This window comes from Sus scrofa, chromosome 7 (genome assembly GCF_054392235.1).
Source record: "Sus scrofa isolate SSC_HxYL_T2T_F1_AM1 chromosome 7, Sscrofa_HxYL_maternal_Yorkshire_Landrace_v2.0, whole genome shotgun sequence".
NCBI classification, from domain to species: domain Eukaryota; kingdom Metazoa; phylum Chordata; class Mammalia; order Artiodactyla; family Suidae; genus Sus; species Sus scrofa.
The window spans coordinates 61,686,194-61,708,165 of NC_139389.1; the positions used below are offsets into that span (position 1 = coordinate 61,686,194).

At 43.0% G+C, this 21,972-nt stretch overlaps 1 protein-coding gene across 1 annotated transcript in view; it reads left to right on the forward strand.

Moving 5' to 3' along the window:
- IQGAP1 (IQ motif containing GTPase activating protein 1) overlaps positions 1–21,972 on the forward strand; it is a 109,409-nt gene that overhangs the window by 79,372 nt on the left and 8,065 nt on the right. Inside the window, exons 20-35 of the mRNA XM_021098910.2 lie at positions 551–634; positions 732–803; positions 900–969; positions 1,339–1,547; positions 2,517–2,672; positions 2,907–3,070; positions 4,558–4,782; positions 8,425–8,565; positions 8,658–8,742; positions 9,821–10,053; positions 10,642–10,774; positions 12,218–12,320; positions 13,070–13,205; positions 13,614–13,701; positions 16,346–16,558; positions 20,996–21,162. Of these exons, the coding sequence (XP_020954569.1) occupies positions 551–634; positions 732–803; positions 900–969; positions 1,339–1,547; positions 2,517–2,672; positions 2,907–3,070; positions 4,558–4,782; positions 8,425–8,565; positions 8,658–8,742; positions 9,821–10,053; positions 10,642–10,774; positions 12,218–12,320; positions 13,070–13,205; positions 13,614–13,701; positions 16,346–16,558; positions 20,996–21,162 (2,279 nt within the window). The remainder of the gene's footprint in view (positions 1–550; positions 635–731; positions 804–899; positions 970–1,338; positions 1,548–2,516; positions 2,673–2,906; positions 3,071–4,557; positions 4,783–8,424; positions 8,566–8,657; positions 8,743–9,820; positions 10,054–10,641; positions 10,775–12,217; positions 12,321–13,069; positions 13,206–13,613; positions 13,702–16,345; positions 16,559–20,995; positions 21,163–21,972) is intronic.

Below are 21,972 nucleotides of genomic sequence, written 5' to 3' on the forward strand. Positions count from 1 at the left end.
TGAAACCACTTCCTCTGTTAACCATTGTAATCACCGTGTGCTTAGTGGTGTTTAGCGGTGAGCCATCCAGCTCAGTGGCAATTTTTCTTGGGCACTTCATTGTCTTCTAAAGCTGTTCCTTTGTATCAGATTTGAACACTGGGAGAAGCAACTGTGATTTTGCTTCAATGACACGGTAGCACGATGTCACAGAGAGAATTCTGAGCCAGGAGTTAGGGCTCTACCGCTGCCAGGTAGTGGTGGGCCTCTTCCCTAAGTTGGTTTCCTCCTCTATGAAAGGGATACCTATATTTTATCTTCTCTTCCTCACCTGATTTGTTGTGAGGAGCCAGTAACAAAGTCCATGTGGACACACTTTGTGCTCACAGCAGGGAGGTAGAAGTTAGCCAGCGTCCTCTCCTGGGGGAAGAACAGTCCACCCTCCCTCCCCAACCCTGGTGGACACAGTCCTTTTTAAAGCTGCTCTTGGATAACATTTCGAGTCGAGATTATTTAACTACCTCTGACCCTTAAGAAATAATGTGTCGACTGTAATATTTGATGGTTTCAGTCGCAGTGGAGAGGATACAAGCAGAAGAAGGCGTACCAAGATCGCTTAGCCTACCTGCGCTCCCATAAAGATGAAGTTATAAAGGTACGTGGCAGGATGTCTCAACGCGGGACGTGAGTATGACACCTGTTGAGATGCAGGGGCTTTCCTAATTTCCAGCATCTCTCTTCCTTTTTCATAGATTCAGTCCCTGGCAAGGATGCATCAAGCTAGAAAGCGCTATAGAGATCGCCTGCAGTACTTCCGAGACCACGTGAGTACCCCTGGGTAATAAGGACCAACAGCATCAGTTTTGCTGTGTTCATGGTGAACAAGTGAACAGAGGAATTTCTTCTGTTTTGTTCCTTAGATAAATGACATTATCAAAATCCAGGCTTTCATTCGGGCAAACAAAGCTCGTGATGACTACAAGACTCTCAGTGAGTAACTGGCTCGGCAGAGAAGAGTTGAGGCCATCAGGTTCTGTGTATTCTCCACGGATCTCTTTTCTTGTCCTGCAGGCAAGGCTTGGGGGGTAGGGTGCTGCTTGTGACTGAAGCCCCTTTGCTAACCTGTGGCTGGATGTCTTGTGGCTTGCCATGTGCACCTTCCACATAACAACCTAGCAGTAGCATGACTGGGAAGACTGCACTTGGTGTCTGTCTTTGCACATCTCAAAAATAAACAGATGTCTTACATGTGAATAGAGGTTTTTTTTTTTTTTTAAGACAATGCTGATGTTTTCCAAGACACGGAACTTTTTTTTAGCAATTCCATTCTTCATCTGACACATGCTTTCTTTCTGTCAGTCAATGCTGAGGATCCTCCAATGATTGTAGTCCGAAAATTTGTCCACCTGCTCGACCAGAGTGACCAGGATTTTCAGGAGGAGCTTGATCTCATGAAGATGCGGGAAGAGGTCATTACCCTCATTCGTTCTAACCAACAGCTGGAGAATGACCTCAATCTCATGGATATCAAAATTGGACTGCTAGTGAAAAATAAAATTACACTGCAGGTATGGTCCAGTGCCAGCAGGGGCCTTGGGACATTTTTTCCTACCTGGTACCCCCACCTCCCTCTTTATGACCGGAGTGGCTGGCTTTCTTCTCTGCTAATGCCGTAGGTTTTTTCAAAGTTATATAGGAAATGAAATGATTTAATAGCAAAATTTTAAATAGAGAAAAATAGATAAAAATCATCCCGTGATTCTACCACCCCAATAATCATTTTGTATCCTACATTCTTATTTAATGTAGAGGATGAGGTACTTTCTCTATGTGAAGTCATCATAAATATTGTTTTTAATGGCAATATAATAATTCATCAGGAAATAGTCTATGTTTTACCTCTTTTTTCTAGATGATTTGACATTTTCAAATTTTTATTATTACAAAATAACACTGCAGTGAAAGTTTCAATGCATGCATAACTTTTATTGTATTTAAGACTTTGTAAGATAGATTCCTGGAAGTTGGTTTCCTGAATCAGTGGACATTTTTATGGTACAGTTTCTTTATAGGAAGATGAAAGTAGAAATAGATTTGATTGATATACGGAAAGTAGAATATGATGTAGTGATTATAAAATATTTAACGGGTCAGTTCCCATTGTGGTTCATCAGGTTAAGAACCCAACATAGTATCCATGAGGACACACATTCCATCCCTGGCCTCGCTCAGTGGGTTAAGTATCTGGTGTTGCTTTAAGTTGCGGTGTAGGTCTCAGATGCAGCTGGGATCCCTTGTTGCTGTGGCTGTGGTGTGGGCCAGCAGCTGCAGCTCCAGTTCGACCTGGGAACTTCGATATGTCACACATGCAGCTGTAAAACGAAAAAAAAAAAAGAAAAAGAATTTTTAATGTGGATCTGTCAGTGCAGTAGACCTTCAGAAGAGAGTTTTTAGGTGCTAAAAGACCTTATTTCCATAGTGACTGGAGTTTCATCTTTAAAAGCTATTTTTATTTATGTATATGTGTTTGTTTATAGGATGTGGTTTCCCACAGTAAAAAACTTACCAAAAAAAATAAGGAACAGTTGTCTGATATGATGATGCTAAATAAACAAAAGGGAGGTCTCAAGGCTTTGAGCAAAGAGAAGAGAGAGAAATTGGAAGCATATCAACACCTGTTTTATTTACTGCAGGTGAGTGGCTCCTGGAATTATTATTACAAAATGTAAGTTAATTTACTTTTCCACAAGAAAACCTTATGCATAGGTCTCGATGGAAGTCTTACTGGTTTTCGCTAAGGGGGAGAGCAAAGAGATGTCTTATTTTTTTTGATTATTCAGGTACATTTAGTCTTTTGGGCTGAAAACTCGTGAATGTTTGTGTCATCTTCTGTATTATCTACAAGTTATCTCGTGGTTTTATTTCAGACCAACCCCACCTATCTGGCAAAGCTGATTTTTCAGATGCCCCAGAACAAGTCCACCAAGTTCATGGACTCTGTAATCTTTACACTCTACAACTATGCATCCAACCAGCGAGAGGAGTACCTGCTCCTACGGCTCTTTAAGACAGCACTACAGGAGGAAATCAAGTACGAACAGAGTTCTACGGAGCATCGGGCCCTTCCCACTAGCTCACACGCTCAGAGTCTGAGAGTCAGGCCTGCCCGTGGCTTTTCGTGGTCTCAGCACCATGAAGTGTGTGAAATACTTACTCAAAAGAAGCATCTACCAGAGTTTCTGTCATGGCACAGCAGAAACGAATCTGACTAGGAACCATGAGGTTGCCAGTTTGATCCCTGGCCTTGCTCAGTGGGTTAAGGATCCGGCGTTGCCGTGAGCTGTGGTGTAGGTCACAGACATGGCTTGGATCCAGCGTTAGCTCCGATTAGACCCCTAGCCTGGGAACCTCTATATGCCATGGGTGCGGGCCTAAAAAAAAAAAAAAAAAGAGGACAAAAGATGAAAATAAATAAATAAATAAAAGAAGCATCTACCTTTTAAAATGTAATAACAGGAACTCCTGCTGTGGTGCAGTGGGTTAAGAATCTGACTGAAGTGGCTAGGGTCACGGCGGAGGCTTATTCAATCCCCAGCCCCCACCCTGGTGCAGTGAGTTAAAGGATCCAGTGTTGCCACATTTGTGGGCATAGGTTGTGGCTGCAGCTCAGATTCAGTCCATGGCCTGGGAACTTCCATATGCCACAAATGCGGCCATAAAATAAATAAAATAAAAGTGTAATAGTATATATTGTACACTAATACAAATGAATTATACTATACACTAATAGAAACTAATATATGCTAAGTGTAAAATAATATAGGAGTTCCCTGGTGGCCTAGTGGTTTAAGAATCCAGCGTCACTGCTGCTGTGACATGGGTTCTGTCCCTGGTGTGGGAACTTTTTCATGCCGTGGGTGCAGACAAAAAAAACTTGTCTAATGCTAATTAAATTTTATCTAAATGTTTGCTCTGTATTGGCTATTGTGCTCAGGGATAAAGGAATAAACAATTCCAATACAGTCTTTCCTTTAAAAAAAAAAAAAGAACTAGTATAAACACTAATATAAAGTGTCACTTTCTGGGGAGGTAATAGGATAAGAGATTTGCTAAATTAATTTTAGGAACATTCTGTATTAAGATAGACTTTTAAGTTTATACGATTTTTATTTTTTCCATTATAGTTGATTTACAGTCAATTTCTACTGTACAGTAATGTGAGCCAGTCATACATATATATATATATCCATATATATATCCATATATATATTCTTTTTCTTACATTATCCTCCATCACATTCCATCACAAGTGACTAGATATAGTTCCCTGTGCTGTACAGCAAGACAGAATTTTTCAAAGCTGATCTAAACATGAAGATTTCACATTTTTAGCTAATACAAGACCTGCTCATGTTCCTATGATTGCTATATGGCAGGAAGACGCTGTGTTCAGATGAATGTTGGGGGTGTTTCTAGAGAAAGAGCATGTATGCCTTTGCTTCTAGCTGTTTCTGCTTTTAGCAGACGGGATCTTTAAGGAGGAAGAATCTTGATTTGAATTTGTGTCACGTTTTATAGGTCAAAAGTAGATCAGATTCAAGAGATTGTGACTGGAAATCCTACGGTTATTAAGATGGTCGTGAGTTTCAACCGCGGTGCTCGGGGCCAGAATGCGCTGCGGCAGATCCTGGCCCCGGTGGTGAAGGAGATTATGGACGACAAGTCTCTCAACATCAAAACTGACCCTGTGGATATTTACAAATCTTGGGTTAATCAGATGGAGTCTCAGACAGGAGAGGCAAGGTATGAGAACCACACCTTTTTCTTTCATGTTTTTCTTATTTTTCTCTCTCTTTTTAAAGCAGTTAATGTTTCTGTGATTTATAAATTAATAATTGTTCAAATAGCTTTTCCTTGGAAACTCCTTTAAAGAGTTGACCTGGTGGTCTCTTCACTTATTTAGCACATGTTTATTGAGTATCTCTTGTGTGCCAGATACTGTGTTAGATACACACATAATAACACGATAATGAATGAGACATACAGTGATGAATGAAACAGCCATGCTTCCCGCCCTCTGTTCAGTGTTTATTTTGTGGGTGAGATGACACCCAGGTACACAAGAATAAAGCCACAGACTGAGGGAGGTTTTGTAGGGAACCTCCCTACAAAGAGGGAGCCGCTTAGAATGGTTGGGGAGAGCCTCCCTGAGAAGATGAAATGTAGCCGAGGCCTGAAAGATACGTCAGGGCCAGCCTTGCTGCAAGCTGGGTGCGGAGTCTTCATGTCTGAATTCTCTCAGCTGGAAGGAGCTAGGAGAGTCTAGGAACTGGAAGGACACTGGTATTGCTTGAGATGGGGTTGGATGGAAAGACTGCACAGATCTGAGTTTTGCTGTGCTTCATTAAAGGACGAGGCGACGGCCTGGGCAGATGATGGAACACTGAGAGTTAGACTAACGAAACTGACATAATTCAGGAGAGTTCTGTGCCAGGGCCTTAGTTTACCGCCACCGTTGGCACATCTAACCAAAAGTGTGTCGGTAGAGTATGAGTACTGCTGGGAAAATATAGTTCCTACAGCCAGAATGTTTAACATGTCTTTATGCAGTTTGGTGAGGACAGAGAAGGGTGAGAAGACATGTGAGCAATTTAGTCTATGGTGGTTTTTTCCTTGTTGTTGCAGAGTAAGGTTAGATCATGCATGATGCTCTCTGGAGCTTAAGTGGAGTAGCTGTCTCTGTGTGATTGCTACTCAGCTCAGTCTGTGGGCCAGTAACTGGAAATCATCAGTGGCATTAAGCACACTGTACTGACGTTTTTTTTCCATAGGAAGACCTTCTCGGTGAAGGAGGCAGTGTGTTGATGATATTCTGGCTCAGGCTCCTTATCCCGTCTTGGTATAAGGATTGCTGCACAGAGACTGGCCCATGGGTTACATCACTCTGGTTTCCAGATACCTGGACGCCAGGCAAAGGGAAGAGATTACTTGGTTAGAGAACAGAACATTCTGCTGACTCCTAAAGGGCTTAACTCCCCTCTTGGGAATCATTTGGCACAATGATTTGGTTCTTAGTAATAGGTAAGCCTGTCACCAGGAGGCCGAGCATTGCTGAGTATGATGGAAAATCCATTTTTGTTTTGACCTGCACATCTGAGGCCCACATCCTGGAATATGTTCTGTCAACTGCAGTACCTGACTGGGAAGGTCTGCCTGCAACCCAGGGCATCCCTAGATGACAGCCCTAGGCACACTGGCTCAAAGGTCCTGAGATATTTCCTCTGACGGTCCATGAGTCAGTCAGTTATAGGTCAAAATTCTAGGCAGTATTTCAAGATTTTTTTCTTTTATCTGTCTATCAGAAGGTAGAGTCTTATTTTGCTTTCATAAAATGGAAATTGATTTCAACACCTTTTTTTTTGATAACTGGGAAGTGTGGTGGGAGCCCAGCCATCATGTCCACATTCTTGAGCTTCGGTCATCAAACACATAGCAAACTGGGACTTCATCACCCTTTGGGAATGTTCACCTCTAAATTCTTAGAAATTTAATATTCTCTTCTCTGACTGCATCTATTGTGTTTGGCACTTTATTCCCTTTGCTCATTACTAGTTTTTTAAAATTGTCACGTAGGAGTTCCCATCATGGCTCAGCGCAAACAAACCTAATATGTGTGAGGATATGGGTTTGATCCCTGGCCTTGCTCAGTGGGTTAAGGATCCAGTGTTGCCATGAGCTGTGGTGTAGGTCGCAGACGAAGCTTGGATCTGGTGTTGCTGTGGCTGTGGTGTAGGCTGGCATCTGTAGCTCCGATTCGACCCTTAGCCTGGGAACTTCCATATGCTGCACCTGCAGCCCTAAAAAAAAAAAAAAATTAAGAAATAAAAAATTAAAAAAATAAAACTCTCACATATACGTAAGGTTGTAAATTTTACTTATGTAAAAGATGTGTAGCATGTAACTTAAATGTAATAAAATATATACTGCCTTTATTATAATTTCATATAGCCAGTTGTTTCAAACAGAATGCTTTTGTTAATTTCTGCTGACTCCTTATGTTCATAGTATTTCAGCCACCATATGACACATGGAGTTGTATCCATATCTGCCGGTATCATTTTCCTATTCCTTCGAATTACCACAGAGCTTAAAACAGCAGAAGTTTATTCTCTCACAGTTTGGGATCAGGAAGATCAGAAATCCGAAATCGGTATCACAGAGCTCAAATCAAGGTGTCGCAGGGTCATGCTCCCACGAGAGGTTCTCGCCTCCTCCAGCTTCTGGTGGCTGTTGTCATTCCTGGGCTTGCGGCTCCAGTCCGCTCCAGTCCCTGCTCTGTGGTCACATCATCTCCTCTCTGTGTGTTGCACAGTCCCCTCCACCTCGCTCTTATTAGGACACTTGTGATTGGATTTAGGCCACCAAGGTGATCATTACTACCTTTTGACCTTGTTGAAAGTACCAGACCTGGATCCTGAATTTCATGTTTGTCTTTCAGCTCCTCCTGTTCTTATTTCCTTTCTCATTTAGCCTGGGCGCAGTGTTCCAGCACATCTCCTATTCTCTTGCCAGTTTCTTCAGGCTTAGTGCCCTCTCCTCGAGTGATCTTATCAGCTCCTCTGGCTTCAGTTCCTATATATAGCTGTCACCTCCTTCATTAACACCCAAAGGGTCAGTAAGTCCCATTGACTGTGCTCCTTAATGTCTCTCAGGTCTGTGTCCTTGGTTCTCACTGCTGCATCCTTGTTCATGCCCTCATCATTTCTTAATCAGACTGTGGCACTAATCTTGCAGCTCCTTCATCTGTGACTGTCCATCTTTAATTCATTTCCAGTGGTGGGCCAGTACTATCACCCCCAAAATTCAGATCTCTTATTAATGGTTCTCCCTGGCTCCTAGGAAAGTCCAGACTTCTTAACATTATGTAATAGAGAGAGCCCTCTACGACCTGGCCGCTTTTGCACCCTTATTTCTCCGTTCTCTCCCCTTTTTTGCATTTGACCTTCCTTCCTAGAAGACCTTTCTTCTCCCTTTCTCCTGAGTTCATATGTCCCTTCCTTATGGAGGTCTTCTTTCATTCGTCCTGAGTAGAGGAAGGTGGCACTGTGGCACCATGGTACCTCTGGTCAGTGTCTTATTTGTAGCACTGTGGGTTTCCAGATACTTATTTGTGTGTGTCTCCCACCAGACTGTAAGAGACTCAAGAAGCTCTCATGTCTCTAGTACCTTTTATCCCAAGTGCCTGTCTTAGTGCCTGGCAGTAGTTCCAGGCACCCAATTCACAGTTGCAAACCTGAGCCCCAATTCTTGCCCCACTGTTTACCAGCTCTTTGACCAGAAGAAGCTCACTTAATCCCTCTGGGTCTTTCTGTTTAGGAAAGTCTTGCTTCAGGCTCTTCCTGGCTGTTAGTCTAACATGGTTGGGGATCATTTCTCCTTTTCCAGCAAACTGCCCTATGATGTGACCCCAGAACAGGCTCTGGCTCATGAAGAAGTCAGGACACGGCTAGACAACTCCATCAGGAACATGCGGGCTGTGACAGACAAGTTCCTCGCAGCCATCATCAGCTCTGTGGACAAAATCCCGTGAGTGCCATCAGCTGTGATCCCAAATAGCCCCCAGCATTAGTGGCCCTCTGCTCCCTGGCCCTTCTCACTAAGTTTTGTCCATCCCACAGTTACGGGATGCGCTTCATTGCCAAAGTGCTGAAGGACTCATTACATGAGAAATTCCCCGATGCTGGTGAGGATGAGCTGCTGAAGGTAAGACTCCGAAAGCTGGCACATTCTCGCCCTTCCAATAATAGCCCTTTGAGGAAAGGTTACAAGACCAGGCCTGACCTTAGACCTTTAGTAAGTGCCTAAGCATAGATTTTGTCAGTTTTGAAAGCGATTATAAATAGTACCTGTGTTAAATGATACCTGTCCTAGTTCCCATGTAGTTTGTATATTGTTCGAATGGCACACAGACATCACACAAGTAGAGAAGACAGATTTTCTTAAGATAAACTTCTTTGAGTCCTGTCTTTTCGCTGAAGAATTGCTCCCTCTGCTGGTGGCGAGGTGAATGGTAGCAAGCACCATTGTTTCTGCTAAGGCTGTTGCTGGTAATTCTTTCTTACTCAGCTATGCTCCCTCCTCTTTTTTTTGTTTTTTTTCCTTTAATCTGAAAGCTTTTTTTCTTCTCTCCTAGTTCTGTGCTTTCCTACACTGAGGCCTCGATTCTAGACTTTCTGTTCAGGTGAATTAATTTTATTTTTTTCTGAATGAAACTCTAGGGGAAGTGCGACTGTCCCTGAATTCTTCTGTGGAAGAGATGTGTGTTGAGTGACTTTAATTTCAGAGGCATGAACTTGTCTGCCTTTGAAGTCTGCAGCATGAGGATGATGGGGGTTGGACGTGCTGTGCTGATTAAGTCATGTTTAAGGATGTATTTTTAGCTGTGTTTGTTAGTTTCTTAGAATGAAAGCCCAGCTACATAAAAGTGAAAAGTGCATGTGGTTGACAGCAGCCTTATTTGCTGCCCTATTATATGTGAACAAAGAATGCCCTAAAAGGCTCAATAACAGACCTTGAGTCTATCATTTTTACCTTCTGAACCTGCTCTTTCATTGTTGTGATTTTGAGTTCCGTTCTCATTCACTTTTTTCCCTGCAGCCAGCCAGGGGATGTTCGGCCATTTTAGTTTCAGGGCTTGAGAGAAAATGTGTGTGCATGTGTGCGTAGTGTTTGCTTTTTCCTCACAGGACCCCATTTTCTGGTTTCCTTTGCTAGCAAAGTCATTTATGGTTTACTCGCGGGAGTGGTTTTTAATACCCATTTCTTTTTCCTCTGTTCCTAGATTATTGGTAACTTGCTTTACTATCGATACATGAATCCAGCCATTGTTGCTCCCGATGCCTTTGATATCATTGACCTGTCAGCAGGAGGCCAGCTCACCACAGACCAACGCCGAAATCTTGGCTCCATTGCAAAGATGCTGCAGCACGCAGCTTCCAATAAGATGTTTCTGGGAGATAATGCTCACTTAAGCATCATTAATGAATATCTTTCCCAGTCCTACCAGAAATTCAGGTAGGAGGAAAGGAACAAGGCACTCAAAAGATTCTGTGGGTGTGTTTCTGACTCTGAGGGGAAAGACAAAGTTAAACTCCACATCCAGCATGCTCTGAACTCCAGGGTGGTAGGATATATGTTTCCTGGGCTCACAGCTCCAGATGAAAAGGATGTCTGAGCCATTAAGATATATTCCTGGGCAATAGACAGTCCTTAATGTAAAAAAACAACGGTCTGCATTAGACATGTGTCACTCCGTAATCAGAGAAGAACTGGAGAGCACTCTTAATGTGTGTAAATTGAACACTGGCTTGTGAGTTCAGGGTGCTGCCTTAGAAAGTTGCTTCTGCTGACCGCTAAGGTCTTGGAGAACTTTGAGGTTTGAAATCATGGTTGAGCAGCTCTTGTGGATAGAACTAAAACAACGCGGAGAGAGGACCAGCGTCCCAAGGCTGTCGGGCACAGCAGACAGCCACAGTTTCTCTGGCGTTAACTGGCCTGGCTGGCTTCTGTCTGAACTCACTGCTCCAGAGGCTTGTGGGATGTCCCCTCTCCAGCTTCTCACACGTGTCACTTTTGGGGCCTGGCTCCTGTGCTTATTTTCAGACGGTTTTTCCAAACTGCTTGTGATGTCCCAGAGCTTCAGGATAAATTTAATGTGGATGAGTATTCTGATTTAGTGACCCTCACCAAGCCTGTGATCTACATTTCCATTGGCGAAATCATCAACACCCACACTGTAAGCATTTTGCTTTAATTACTTAATTTCATCGCTCTGTCTTAATTGCCTTCTCTGGCTACTGCTTGCCATCTCTGGAAGCCCAATATCATACCATCCTTTGATCTTTCTGATATCGCATCTACCTGTTGTTTATCCTCCTTGGCTCATTATTCTTAACATTCTTGAAGTGGCCCCTAGGCCACCTGCAACTGCCTCAGAATCATCTGGGCTGGTTATTAAGAAGGAAGTTTCCTGAACCCCACCGCAGGCCAGCTGGATCAGAATCCCCATGGGTGGGCTTCAGAATCTCCATTGTGACCCCTCTTGTAGTGACTTGATAAAATACTCTTTTTACTGCTCCTTCTTTTTACCCTGGCCCTTTGTGTTACTTTTCTAACACGCTCTAGAATTCTAGGGTTTTTCTCTGAGTCACCTTAGAGTGGATTTTTCTTGTAGGTGCTTTTTTTTTTTTCCTTTCCTAATTTTTTTTTTTTTTTTTTCTTTTTAGGGCCGCACCTGCAGCATATGAAAGTTCCTGGGCTCGGGGTCGAATAAGAGCTACAGCTTCCGGCCTACGCCACAGCCACAGCCACGTGGGATCTGAGCCGCGTCTGCGACCTACACCACAGCTCATGGCAACGCTGGATCCTTAACCCACTGAGCGAGGCCAGGGATGGAACCCATATCCACATGGATCCTAATTGGGATCGTTAACCCCTGAGCCACGAGCAGAACTCCATTTCCTAATTTTTATAATTCATTCCTTTCCCCTTTGGTGGCATATAGAGCAGGAAATGAGGAACTATATAAAAAGTAAATGAAATGTCAGGTATTTTCACTTCTGATGTCACCTGGGATAATAGCATCTTAAAGGCTTTGCTGAATGCCACTGAGATAATGATAATGCTAATCAAGTGCATTTTTCTCTGGATTAAAACATATACTGAAACATTAAGAAGAAGTATGAATGTGAGTCATTTGAACTGGTTGTAGGGTACATTCATGACTTTGGATTTTAAAGCCTGAGAATTTCATTGTTCCTTTATAGGGCACGTTTAAATCCTTCAGGAATTCACTGGCGGCCTAGCAGTTAAGGATCCAACATTGTCACTGCTGTGGCTTAGGTCACTGCTGTGGCTCAGGTTCCATTCTGGGCCTGAGAATTTCTGCATGCCACAGCCGTGGTAAAAACAAGCAAACAAAATCACCTTTATATCTGTAAGGGTGAGAGAATACCAGTGTTTCCTCTTTATACATTGTAACATATATCACTCATCACAGGCCACAAGTTGCTTTCTCTATTACACTGTTTATTTGGGTTAGTTTGTTAACGATTGGTTTCTCAGTTCCCTGAACGGGAGAATTTTTTTTTAACCTCACCTCTTCTGTGCTGGTAGGCTGGGGATGGGGGCCAGTGGGTTGAGTGTGTGCGTGGAATTGATCTCTGGCTGTTCGATGCAGCTCCTGTTAGATCACCAGGACGCCATTGCCCCAGAGCACAATGATCCGATCCATGAGCTGCTGGATGATCTTGGCGAGGTGCCCACCATCGAGTCCCTGATAGGTAAATTCCCACTAAGTGCCTGGAAGCTGAGAGGGGAATTGGGCAGGAGGGCCATAAGTGTCCCTTCCTCTTTTTCTGCACTGTCCAAGCTCTGAATATACAACAGGGAAGAAAACAGATGTGATCCCTGTCTGTTAGGAGCTGAAGTCCAGTGGAGGAGACTCATTTCAAGTCCATATATACATATAGTCATGTAACGAGAAATAATAAGTCCTTTAAAGGAAATGAATAGAGAATTTTGAGAAAGAACTATGACAGTGTTCAAATGACTTGTTAAACATTTGTTAAATTATTTTATTTTTTATTTTATTTTTATTTATTCATTTATTTTGCTTTTTAGAGCCGCACCTGCTGCACATGGAGGTTCCCAGGCTAGGGGTCCAGTTGGAGCTATAGCTGCTGGCCTACACCACGGCAACGCCAGATCCAAGCCGTGTCTGTGACCTACACCACAGCTCACAGCAACGCTGGAGCTTTATCCCACTGAGCGAAGCCAGGGATCAAACCTGAAACCTCATGATTCCTAGTCAGATTTGTTTCTGCTGCACCATGATGGGAAGGTCCTATTAAATTATTTTAACATGGCTCCTTTGCCTTTTTCATTGGGCAAAATATTTTATTTCTCAGTAAAAGGTGTCCTTGCCACAGTGTACATATTGGCTTATTCAACTATCTTAACTTATCTTTTGGTTGAGTTATCGTCTCCTCTCCTTACTGTATTGATTGTTTCTGCTCTCCCAAAACTTTAGGAGAAGGCTCTGGCAACGTAAATGACCCAAATAAGGAGGCACTGGCTAAGACAGAAGTCTCTCTCACACTGACCAACAAGTTTGACGTGCCTGGGGATGAGAATGCAGAAATGGACGCTCGGACCATCTTGCTGAAGTGAGTATTGGAAGCAGGAGGGGTGGAAGAAATGGAACCCGGTGAAACTTGTATCCCTGGGTCTTGGTGAACGAGTGAGTCCTCTTGTTCATGCCAAAAATGATCATCTTAGCCATTTAAGTGTTTGATATAATTCTGATCACCTCATGTATTATACTTGGCAGAGGACTTACCTTATTTTACCTCATCTTATCTGCTAATAAGATTGTGAAATGAATTAGCATCTTGGAAGTCCTGACATTGGTACCCACTCAGTTATAGTTGCGTGAATAAGCCTGGGGCCTTGCATATCTTGCGTTAGAGCTGCCCAGTGGGACTCTGAGGTGCTGGCGTTCTCTCCTACTGAGGTCCATCCAGGGAAAGTAGAACACCTGCTGATGTTTAAGTGCTTCCCACATCTCCTTTCAGCACAAAACGTTTAATTGTGGATGTCATCCGGTTCCAGCCAGGAGAGACCTTGACTGAAATCCTAGAAACACCAGCCACCAGTGAACAGGTAAAATTTAGGGGTTAAAAGTATACCATCGAAAGGTGGCTAGGTTCTTCTGTGATAGGCACATGGCAGGGGTGAGGAGGTGGTGAGAGGTGGGTCTGGAGGTAACTTGAGACTGGTGGTGGTTAGGGCTTATCGAGAAGGTTGTTGGTTCCTAAATCCAGAGGTGGATGTTTCTAGGGCACAGACCTCACTGACACGTGTGTAGTCCCTGCGTGCATGTGTGTGTCTGTGTGTGGCGGGGGGGGGGGTTGGTGAGGTGGGGGGAATATCCATAGCATATGGAAGTTCCCAGGCTAGGGGTTAAATTGGAGCTATAGCTGCCAGCCACAGCTACAGCCACGCTGGATCTGGGCCTCGTCTGTGACCTACACCACAGCTCACGGCAACACCAGATCCGTGACACTCTGAGCAAGGCCAGGGATTGGACCCATGTCCTCATGGATACTAGCTGGATTCATTTCCACTGGGCCACAACGGGAACTCCCCATGTGTGTTTTAATTTTACCCGAGGCAGAATCAGTGAGTCTTCCCAATAATTTATTGAAGATTATATAGTTCAGATTTTGTTAAGTGTCTTGGTAGATAAAAGTATAGACTGTGTCTCCTAAGTTCAGTGAACTCATGATCTAGTTGGAGACACATGAGGTACATGCCCCAAACAATTAGAAGACCATCAAAGATTCACTGTGGTATTAGCTCTAAAAATGCTTGAAGTTAAGGAAAGAGGCCAGTGAGGAGCAAAGCGTCAGGAAGGTGTGGGACTTGAACCAGACGTACAAAGAACGGCAGCACCTGAGTGTGCATTGCAAGAGGGACATTCAGAGAGGGGAGTCCATGTGAACAGAGACACGAGGGCTGGAAGAGCATGATGTGACCAGACCTGCGTATCTGGTGTGAAGACGTAGGTAAAGTGAGTAGGAGAAGTTAAACATGAGGACAGACTATGTAGAGCCCAAAACTTAGACAGGAATTTGGCACCAGAGAAGTAAAAGAGTAAAGGGCCTTTGTAACCTTTGGAAACATTTGATATTGATTGACTTGGCAGTGCCATGGGAGCAGATGGTAGATGCATCATCGTAGCTGTGTGATAAGGTCCCAGGCCCAGTTGGTTGAGGGGTGGCATAGCAGTAGGGGGGAAGATGAGTCCCTTCATATTGAAGACTTCTGTTCCGTGTCTGCAAAATGTGAAAAGTAAATCAAGTCATTCCTTTTCAAATTTTGAGCATGGGAATCCTTTTCAAAGCCCAGTATATAAAGCAGGTAAAATTGGAGCTCCTCTGGTGGCACCAGGAATGGGGCCCTTGGAAGCCTGCCCTCTAGGACTCATGGTACCTCTGGGAAACCCTTAAGGTTGCACAGAGGACTGTTTGAAAACTGCTACTGTACATGGATTGTCAGCTTTTAGATGCTATGGTTGATTACTCATGCGATGTGCATGAGAGGAACGAAAAGAGTCATAGCCAATAACTGCGGCTCTTTCAACCTGGAAGGAAATTTAAAGGAAGAAGGAGGAGCTGGTCTTTCCTGAGAACCTGCTGTTAGTTTGATGCTCTCACCGTGTTCTCTCCTGCCGCCTTTGCACTGTCCCTTTGAGTCTTTTCATCTTCGTTTTACAGGTGATGAAACTAAGACCCCTAGAGGTTAAATAACTTGCCCAAGGTCATTCACTTGTAGTGGCAGAACCAAACCTGGATCTAATTCTGACTCCACAGTTTGTGCTGTTTGCATTATATGATAAAGAGTAGTCTTGACATTAGAAGAAAAGGGAATATTGGGAAAGGAATTGCTCCAGGTTGGGAAAAACTACACATTTGAACTATAAGCCTTTCCAAATGTGAACATCCCCAGTACAAACAGTTCAAGATATGGTACCAGAACCACAGGCTGGGGTCTGTTAGCATAGAGGTAATCATGGAAGCTTTGAGTGAGAACAGTTACAGAGAAATGACCGTGGGTCACTTGGAGGTACAAACCCTGCTAGGGGCAAGGAAAAAGTGCAGAAAAGATGATAAAGGCAACAGCTAAGAAGAAGCAATGGATGTGGGTGGGGGAATGGCAATGAAAATTGGTGATGAGAGCTGCATATGTGGAAGCCAGGTTGCGAGGAATCAAAGAGAAAAGTGCTGAACCAGTGGAACAGCAAGTGTAGATCATTTATTGGGTGGGAATGTAATGGATAAACATTGGTTGGTGACTAGGAGAAAGATCAGATAGGAGGGTCTTTTTAAGATCCTGGCATTTGTAGCACGTTTGAAAGCAGAGGGAAGACTTGAGCTGGGATGAATTAGCAAGAACACGGACCACTGGTGTGGCATTGGTGTGGTTGTAACATTCATCAGGCTGGGTTTCAAGTAAAACCAAATGATTCCCATGTCTCAAATGTGATCGGGAAAAAACAAAGGATTTTACATCCAGTAGAGCCCAGTCTCCTGATTATACCTCAGAGTCCAGGAAAGAAGCCCTCAGAAGCCGTGTGACTTCATAGATGTATCACTTCTGGGTGAAAAGAGAGCTGCCCGTTTCATGCTCTTTCTCTGTCAGTTGTCAAAGGGGTCAGTTTGTTCCCCCTCCACCCGCGTTTCGAGAATGGAGTTTGGTGTGGACTAGTGGAACCCCTGCCACAGTCTTCTCTTTCTCTCTGTAGGAAGCGGAACATCAGAGGGCCATGCAGAGACGTGCTATTCGTGATGCCAAAACTCCTGACAAGATGAAAAAGTCAAAATCTGTAAAGGAAGACAGCAACCTCACTCTCCAGGAGAAGAAGGAGAAGATCCAGTCGGGCTTGAAGAAGCTCACGGAGCTTGGCACCGTGGACCCAAAGAACAGATACCAGGAGCTGATCAACGACATTGCCAAGGTACACACTGGGGGATAGCAGTGGCCCAGCCATGTCAAAAGCTGTCTCAGAGGCTTGTGAGGAGACAGAGCAGTTCAGATGACGAGATGTGTTTGGTTCATGGGCAGATTAGATTCTCTGTTCTGGAGAATCGTTTCTGACTCATCCAACATGAAGTCCTCACCTGCCTTTGATGGTTTATTCCATGGCCCAGATCAGTAGGGGGAAGACCCTAATTAGAGCTTTCCGTGTCTCAGTTTGTCTTTGGCCTTAAAGAATTCTTCCAGATCTTTTAAATGATTACTGTAAAATATATATTCCCATCAAGTTGATCATCAAAGCCTTGATTTGTGTGAATGCTTCTCAAGTAAGGGAATCTGGTGCAGGCTGAGGGGCAGGCGTTCTCTGCTGTTGCCCTGAGAACATAACATGCACCACGAGAAGCTTGGTGATTGTTACATCAGAGTTAGCTTTCTGGAGTTCCCCAGTGGCCCAATGGATTAATAATCCAGTACTGTCACTGCTGTGGCCTGGTTCGATCCCTGGCCTGGGAACTTCTGCATGCCACCGGCATGCCCCACCCGCAAATTATACTTTTTTCTCTCTCCTGACAACATATTTAAGAGGTTTAAACCAGCTTTGCAAATCAATTCTGAGAATGTAGAGGGCTTTAGAAGTAAGTTTCACTACATCTAGGAAATAGAAAAGGGGGAAAAGAATTGATGAGATCTGAATTTCTTTGTTAATTTTTGAACATAAATTGTGTCTATTAAGAATGTTTGGTCTAGACAACTGAACAGACCGATCACTAGAAATGAAATTGAAGAGGTCATAAAATCACTCCCTACAAATAAAAGTCCAGGACCAGATGGCTTCACAGGTGAATTTTATCAAACATATAAAGAGGAATTGGTGCCCATCCTCCTTAAACTCTTTCAAAAGGTTGAAGAAGAAGGAATACTCCCAAAGACATTCTATGAGGCCACCATCACCCTCATTCCAAAACCAGACAGAGATACCACCAAAAAAGAAAATTATCGCCCAATATCATTGATGAACATAGATGCAAAAATTCTCAACAAAATCTTAGCCAACCGAATCCAACAACATATCAAAAAAATTATACACCATGACCAGGTTGGGTTCATCCCAGGTTCACAAGGATGGTTCAACATACGCAAATCAATCAGCATCATACACCACATTAACAAAAAAAAGGTCAAAAATCATATGATCATCTCAATAGACGCAGAAAAAGCATTTGACAAAGTTCAACATCCATTCATGATCAAGATCCTCACCAAAGTGGGTATAGAAGGAACATTCCTGAACATAATCAAAGCCATTTATGATAAACCCACAGCAAATATAATCCTCAATGGGGAAAAACTTAAAGCCTTCTCACTCAAATCTGGAACAAGACAGGGATGCCCATTCTCACCACTGCTCTTCAACATAGTTTTGGAAGTCCTAGCCACAGCAATTAGACAAACAAAAGAAATCAAAGGCATCCATATAGGAAGAGAAGAGATCAAACTGTCACTGTATGCAGATGATATGATACTATACCTAGAAAACCCTAAGGACTCAACCCCAAAACTCCTTGAACTGATTAATAAATTCAGCAAAGTGGCAGGATATAAGATTAACATTCAGAAGTCAGTTGCATTTCTGTATACCAGCAATGAAACATTAGAAAAGGAATACAAAAAAATGATACCTTTTAAAATTGTACCTCACAAAATCAAATACCTCGGAATACACCTGACCAAAGAGGTAAAGGACCTATATGCCGAGAACTATAAAACCTTAATCAAAGAAATCAAAGAAGATGTAAAGAAATGGAAAGATATTCCATGTTCCTGGATTGGGAAAATCAATATTGTAAAAATGGCCATACTACCCAAAGCAATCTACAGATTCAATGCAATCCCTATCAAATTACCCATGACATTGTTCACAGAACTAGAACAAACAATCCAAACATTTATATGGAACCACAAAAGACCCAGAATCGCCAAAGCAATCCTGAGAAACAAAAACCAAGCAGGAGGCATAACTCTCCCAGACTTGAAGAAATACTACAAAGCCACAGTCATCAAAACAGTGTGGTACTGGTATCAAAACAGACAGACAGACCAATGGAACAGAATAGAGAATCCGGAAATAAACCCTGACACCTATGGTCAATTAATCTTTGACAAGGGAGGCAAGAACATAAAATGGGAAAAGGAAAGTCTATTCAGCAAGCATTGCTGGGAAACCTGGACAGCTGCATGCAAAGCAATGAAACTAGAACACACCCTCACACCATGCACAAAAATAAACTCCAAATGGCTGAAAGACTTAAATATACGACAGGATACCATCAAACTCCTAGAAGAAAACATAGGCAAAACACTCTCGGACATCAACATCATGAATATTTTCTCAGGTCAGTCTCCCAAAGCAATAGAAATTAGAGCAAAAATAAACCCATGGGACCTCATCAAACTGAAAAGCTTTTGCACAGCAAAGGAAACCCAAAAGAAAACAAAAAGACAACTTACAGAATGGGAGAAAACAGTTTCAAATGATGCAACTGACAAGGGCTTAATCTCTAGAATATATAAGCAATTTATACAACTCAACAGCAAAAAAACCAATCAATCAATGGAAAAATGGGCAAAAGACCTGAATAGACATTTCTCCAAAGAAGACATACAGATGGCCAACAAACACATGAAAAAATGCTCAACATCGCTGATTATAAGAGAAATGCAAATCAAAACTACCATGAGATACCACCTCACACCAGTCAGAATGGCCATCATTAATAAATCCACAAATAACAAGTGCTGGAGGGGCTATGGAGAAAAGGGAACCCTCCTGCACTGCTGGTGGGAATGTAAACTGGTACAGCCACTATGGAGAACAGTCTGGAGATACCTTAGAAATCTATACATAGAACTTCCATATGACCCTGCAATCCCATTCTTGGGCATCTATCCGGACAAAGCTCTACTTAAAAGAGACACATGCACCCGCATGTTCATTGCAGCCCTATTCACAATAGCCAGGACATGGAAACAATCCAAATGTCCATTGACAGATGATTGGATTCGGAAGATGTGGTATATATACACAATGGAATACTACTCAGCCATAAAAAAGGATGACATAATGCCATTTGCAGCAACATGGATGGAACTAGAGAATCTCATCCTGAGTGAAATGAGCCAGAAAGACAAAGACAAATACCATATGATATCACTTATAACTGGAATCTAATATCCAGCACAAATGAACATCTCCTCAGAAAAGAAAATCATGGACTTGGAGAAGAGACTTGTGGTTGCCTGATGGGAGGGGGAGGGAGTGGGAGGGATCGGGAGCTTGGGCTTATCAGACACAACCTAGAATAGATTTACAAGGAGATCCTGCTGAATAGCATTGAGAACTATGTCTAGATACTCATGTCACAACAGAAGAAATGGTGGGGGAAAAAACTGTAACTGCAATGTATACATCTAAGGATAACCTGACCCCCTTGCTGTACAGTGGGAAAATAAAAAATAAAAAAAAAAAAAAAAGAATGTTTGGCCTAGGGATTTCCCACTGTGGTACAGCAGAAACAAATCCAACTAATATCTGTGAGGATGCGGGTTCGATCCCTGGCCTCACTCAGTGGGTCAGGGATCTGGAGCTGCTATGAGCTGTGGTGTAGGACACAGACATGGTTTGGATCCCATGTTGCTGTGGTTGTGGTGTAGGCCGGCAGCTGCAACTCTGATTCAATCCCTAACTTGGGGACTTCCATATGCCACGGGTGCAGCCCTGAAAAGCAAAAAAAAAAAAAAAAAAAAGTGTGTGGTCTGGGAGTTCCTGTTGTGGCTCAGCAGGTTAATCTGACTAGTGTGCATGAAGATACTGGTTTGATCCCTGGCCTTGCTCAGTGGGTTAAGGATCTGGCATTGCCACAAGCTTCGGCATAGGTCGCAGATGCGGCTTAGATCTGGCTTTGCTGTGGCTGTGGTGTGGGCCGACAGCCACAGCTCTGATTCCACTCCTAGTCTGGGAGCTTCCATATGCCACGGGTGTGGCCCTAAAAAGACAAAAGAAAAAGAATGTGTGGCCTGGAGTTCCCAAGTGGCCTAGTGGTTAAAGATCCGGTGTTGTCACTGCTATGGTGCAGGTTTGATCCCTGGTCCAGGAACTTCTGTGTGCTGTGGGCTCAGCCAAAAATAAACAAACAAACAAGTATGGGTGTGAGTCAAAGGATCCGGCATTGCCATAGCTGTGGTTTGGATTCAGTCCCTGGCTGGGGAACTTCTATATGCTGCAAGTAGGGCCATTAAATAAAAGAAGAATGTGTGGTCAAGCAAGGCAGAGTTAAGCAAGGCTTGGTTCTAGTGTTCCTGAATCAAGAAGCACATGATACCTATCATTACTTTCCTAATTTTAATAATTATATTTCAGGATATTCGGAATCAGCGGAGATACCGACAGAGGAGAAAGGCTGAACTAGTGAAGCTGCAGCAAACGTACGCTGCTTTGAACTCTAAGGCAACCTTTTATGGAGAACAAGTGGATTACTATAAAAGCTACATCAAAACCTGCTTGGATAATTTAGCCAGCAAGGGCAAGTGAGTATTTTTTTTTTTTTTTTAAAGAATCAGTGTTGGGGGGAAAAGATGTAGAAGCAACTGAAATGACGTTAAATTTTTTTACTTCAGACACACTGGATCTATTTATTGCATCTGTCCTTTATTTTGCTTCTAATTGTTTGTATAATTTCCTAGTTCTGTTTGTTACAGTCTGATATAAATAAATAATGTGTGTTGGGGAGGAGGTTCAAGGATGCTTATTTCTAAGCATGCCATGTTCCAAAATACCTTCTTGGCCCTAGAAAGTAAAGAATCTTGGAAAGGGATCATTTAGTGGTTCCTCAACCAGGAAGTGCCTCAAAAATCACTTAAGGGATATTAGGAGCAATTCACTTTCCTGGCCTCTATACTTCCTGGGCACAGGCTCCCAGACCATGATTTGTTCTCAGCTGCCAAGAAAAGTCTAAAATGCAGCCTTTTTGGTGCTGGCCACAAACCATCAGCCTGCCTGGTTTACAAGGAGAGAAACTGAAAATCCAGAGAGGCGAAGTGGTTAAGCACAGGTCCTACTTATTAAAAGTGATAGTAAACTTTTCATCTTAAATATTTTCAAACCCCAGAAGGGCTGAATGAATAGAACGCTGAACATCCATATACCTGTCGCCTAGATTCACCTGTATTTAACACTTTGCCACATCAGCTTCCTCTCTCTCTAGCTTGCTTGCTCTTCCATCTGTGCTTTTTCTCTCCCTCCCTGAAAACTTCCTCGAGTAAGGGAGAGCTGATGTGAAAACCCAACTTGCAGAGTTGGCTCCTGTGTCCTTTTAAAATGTCTCCATCGTTCTTTTA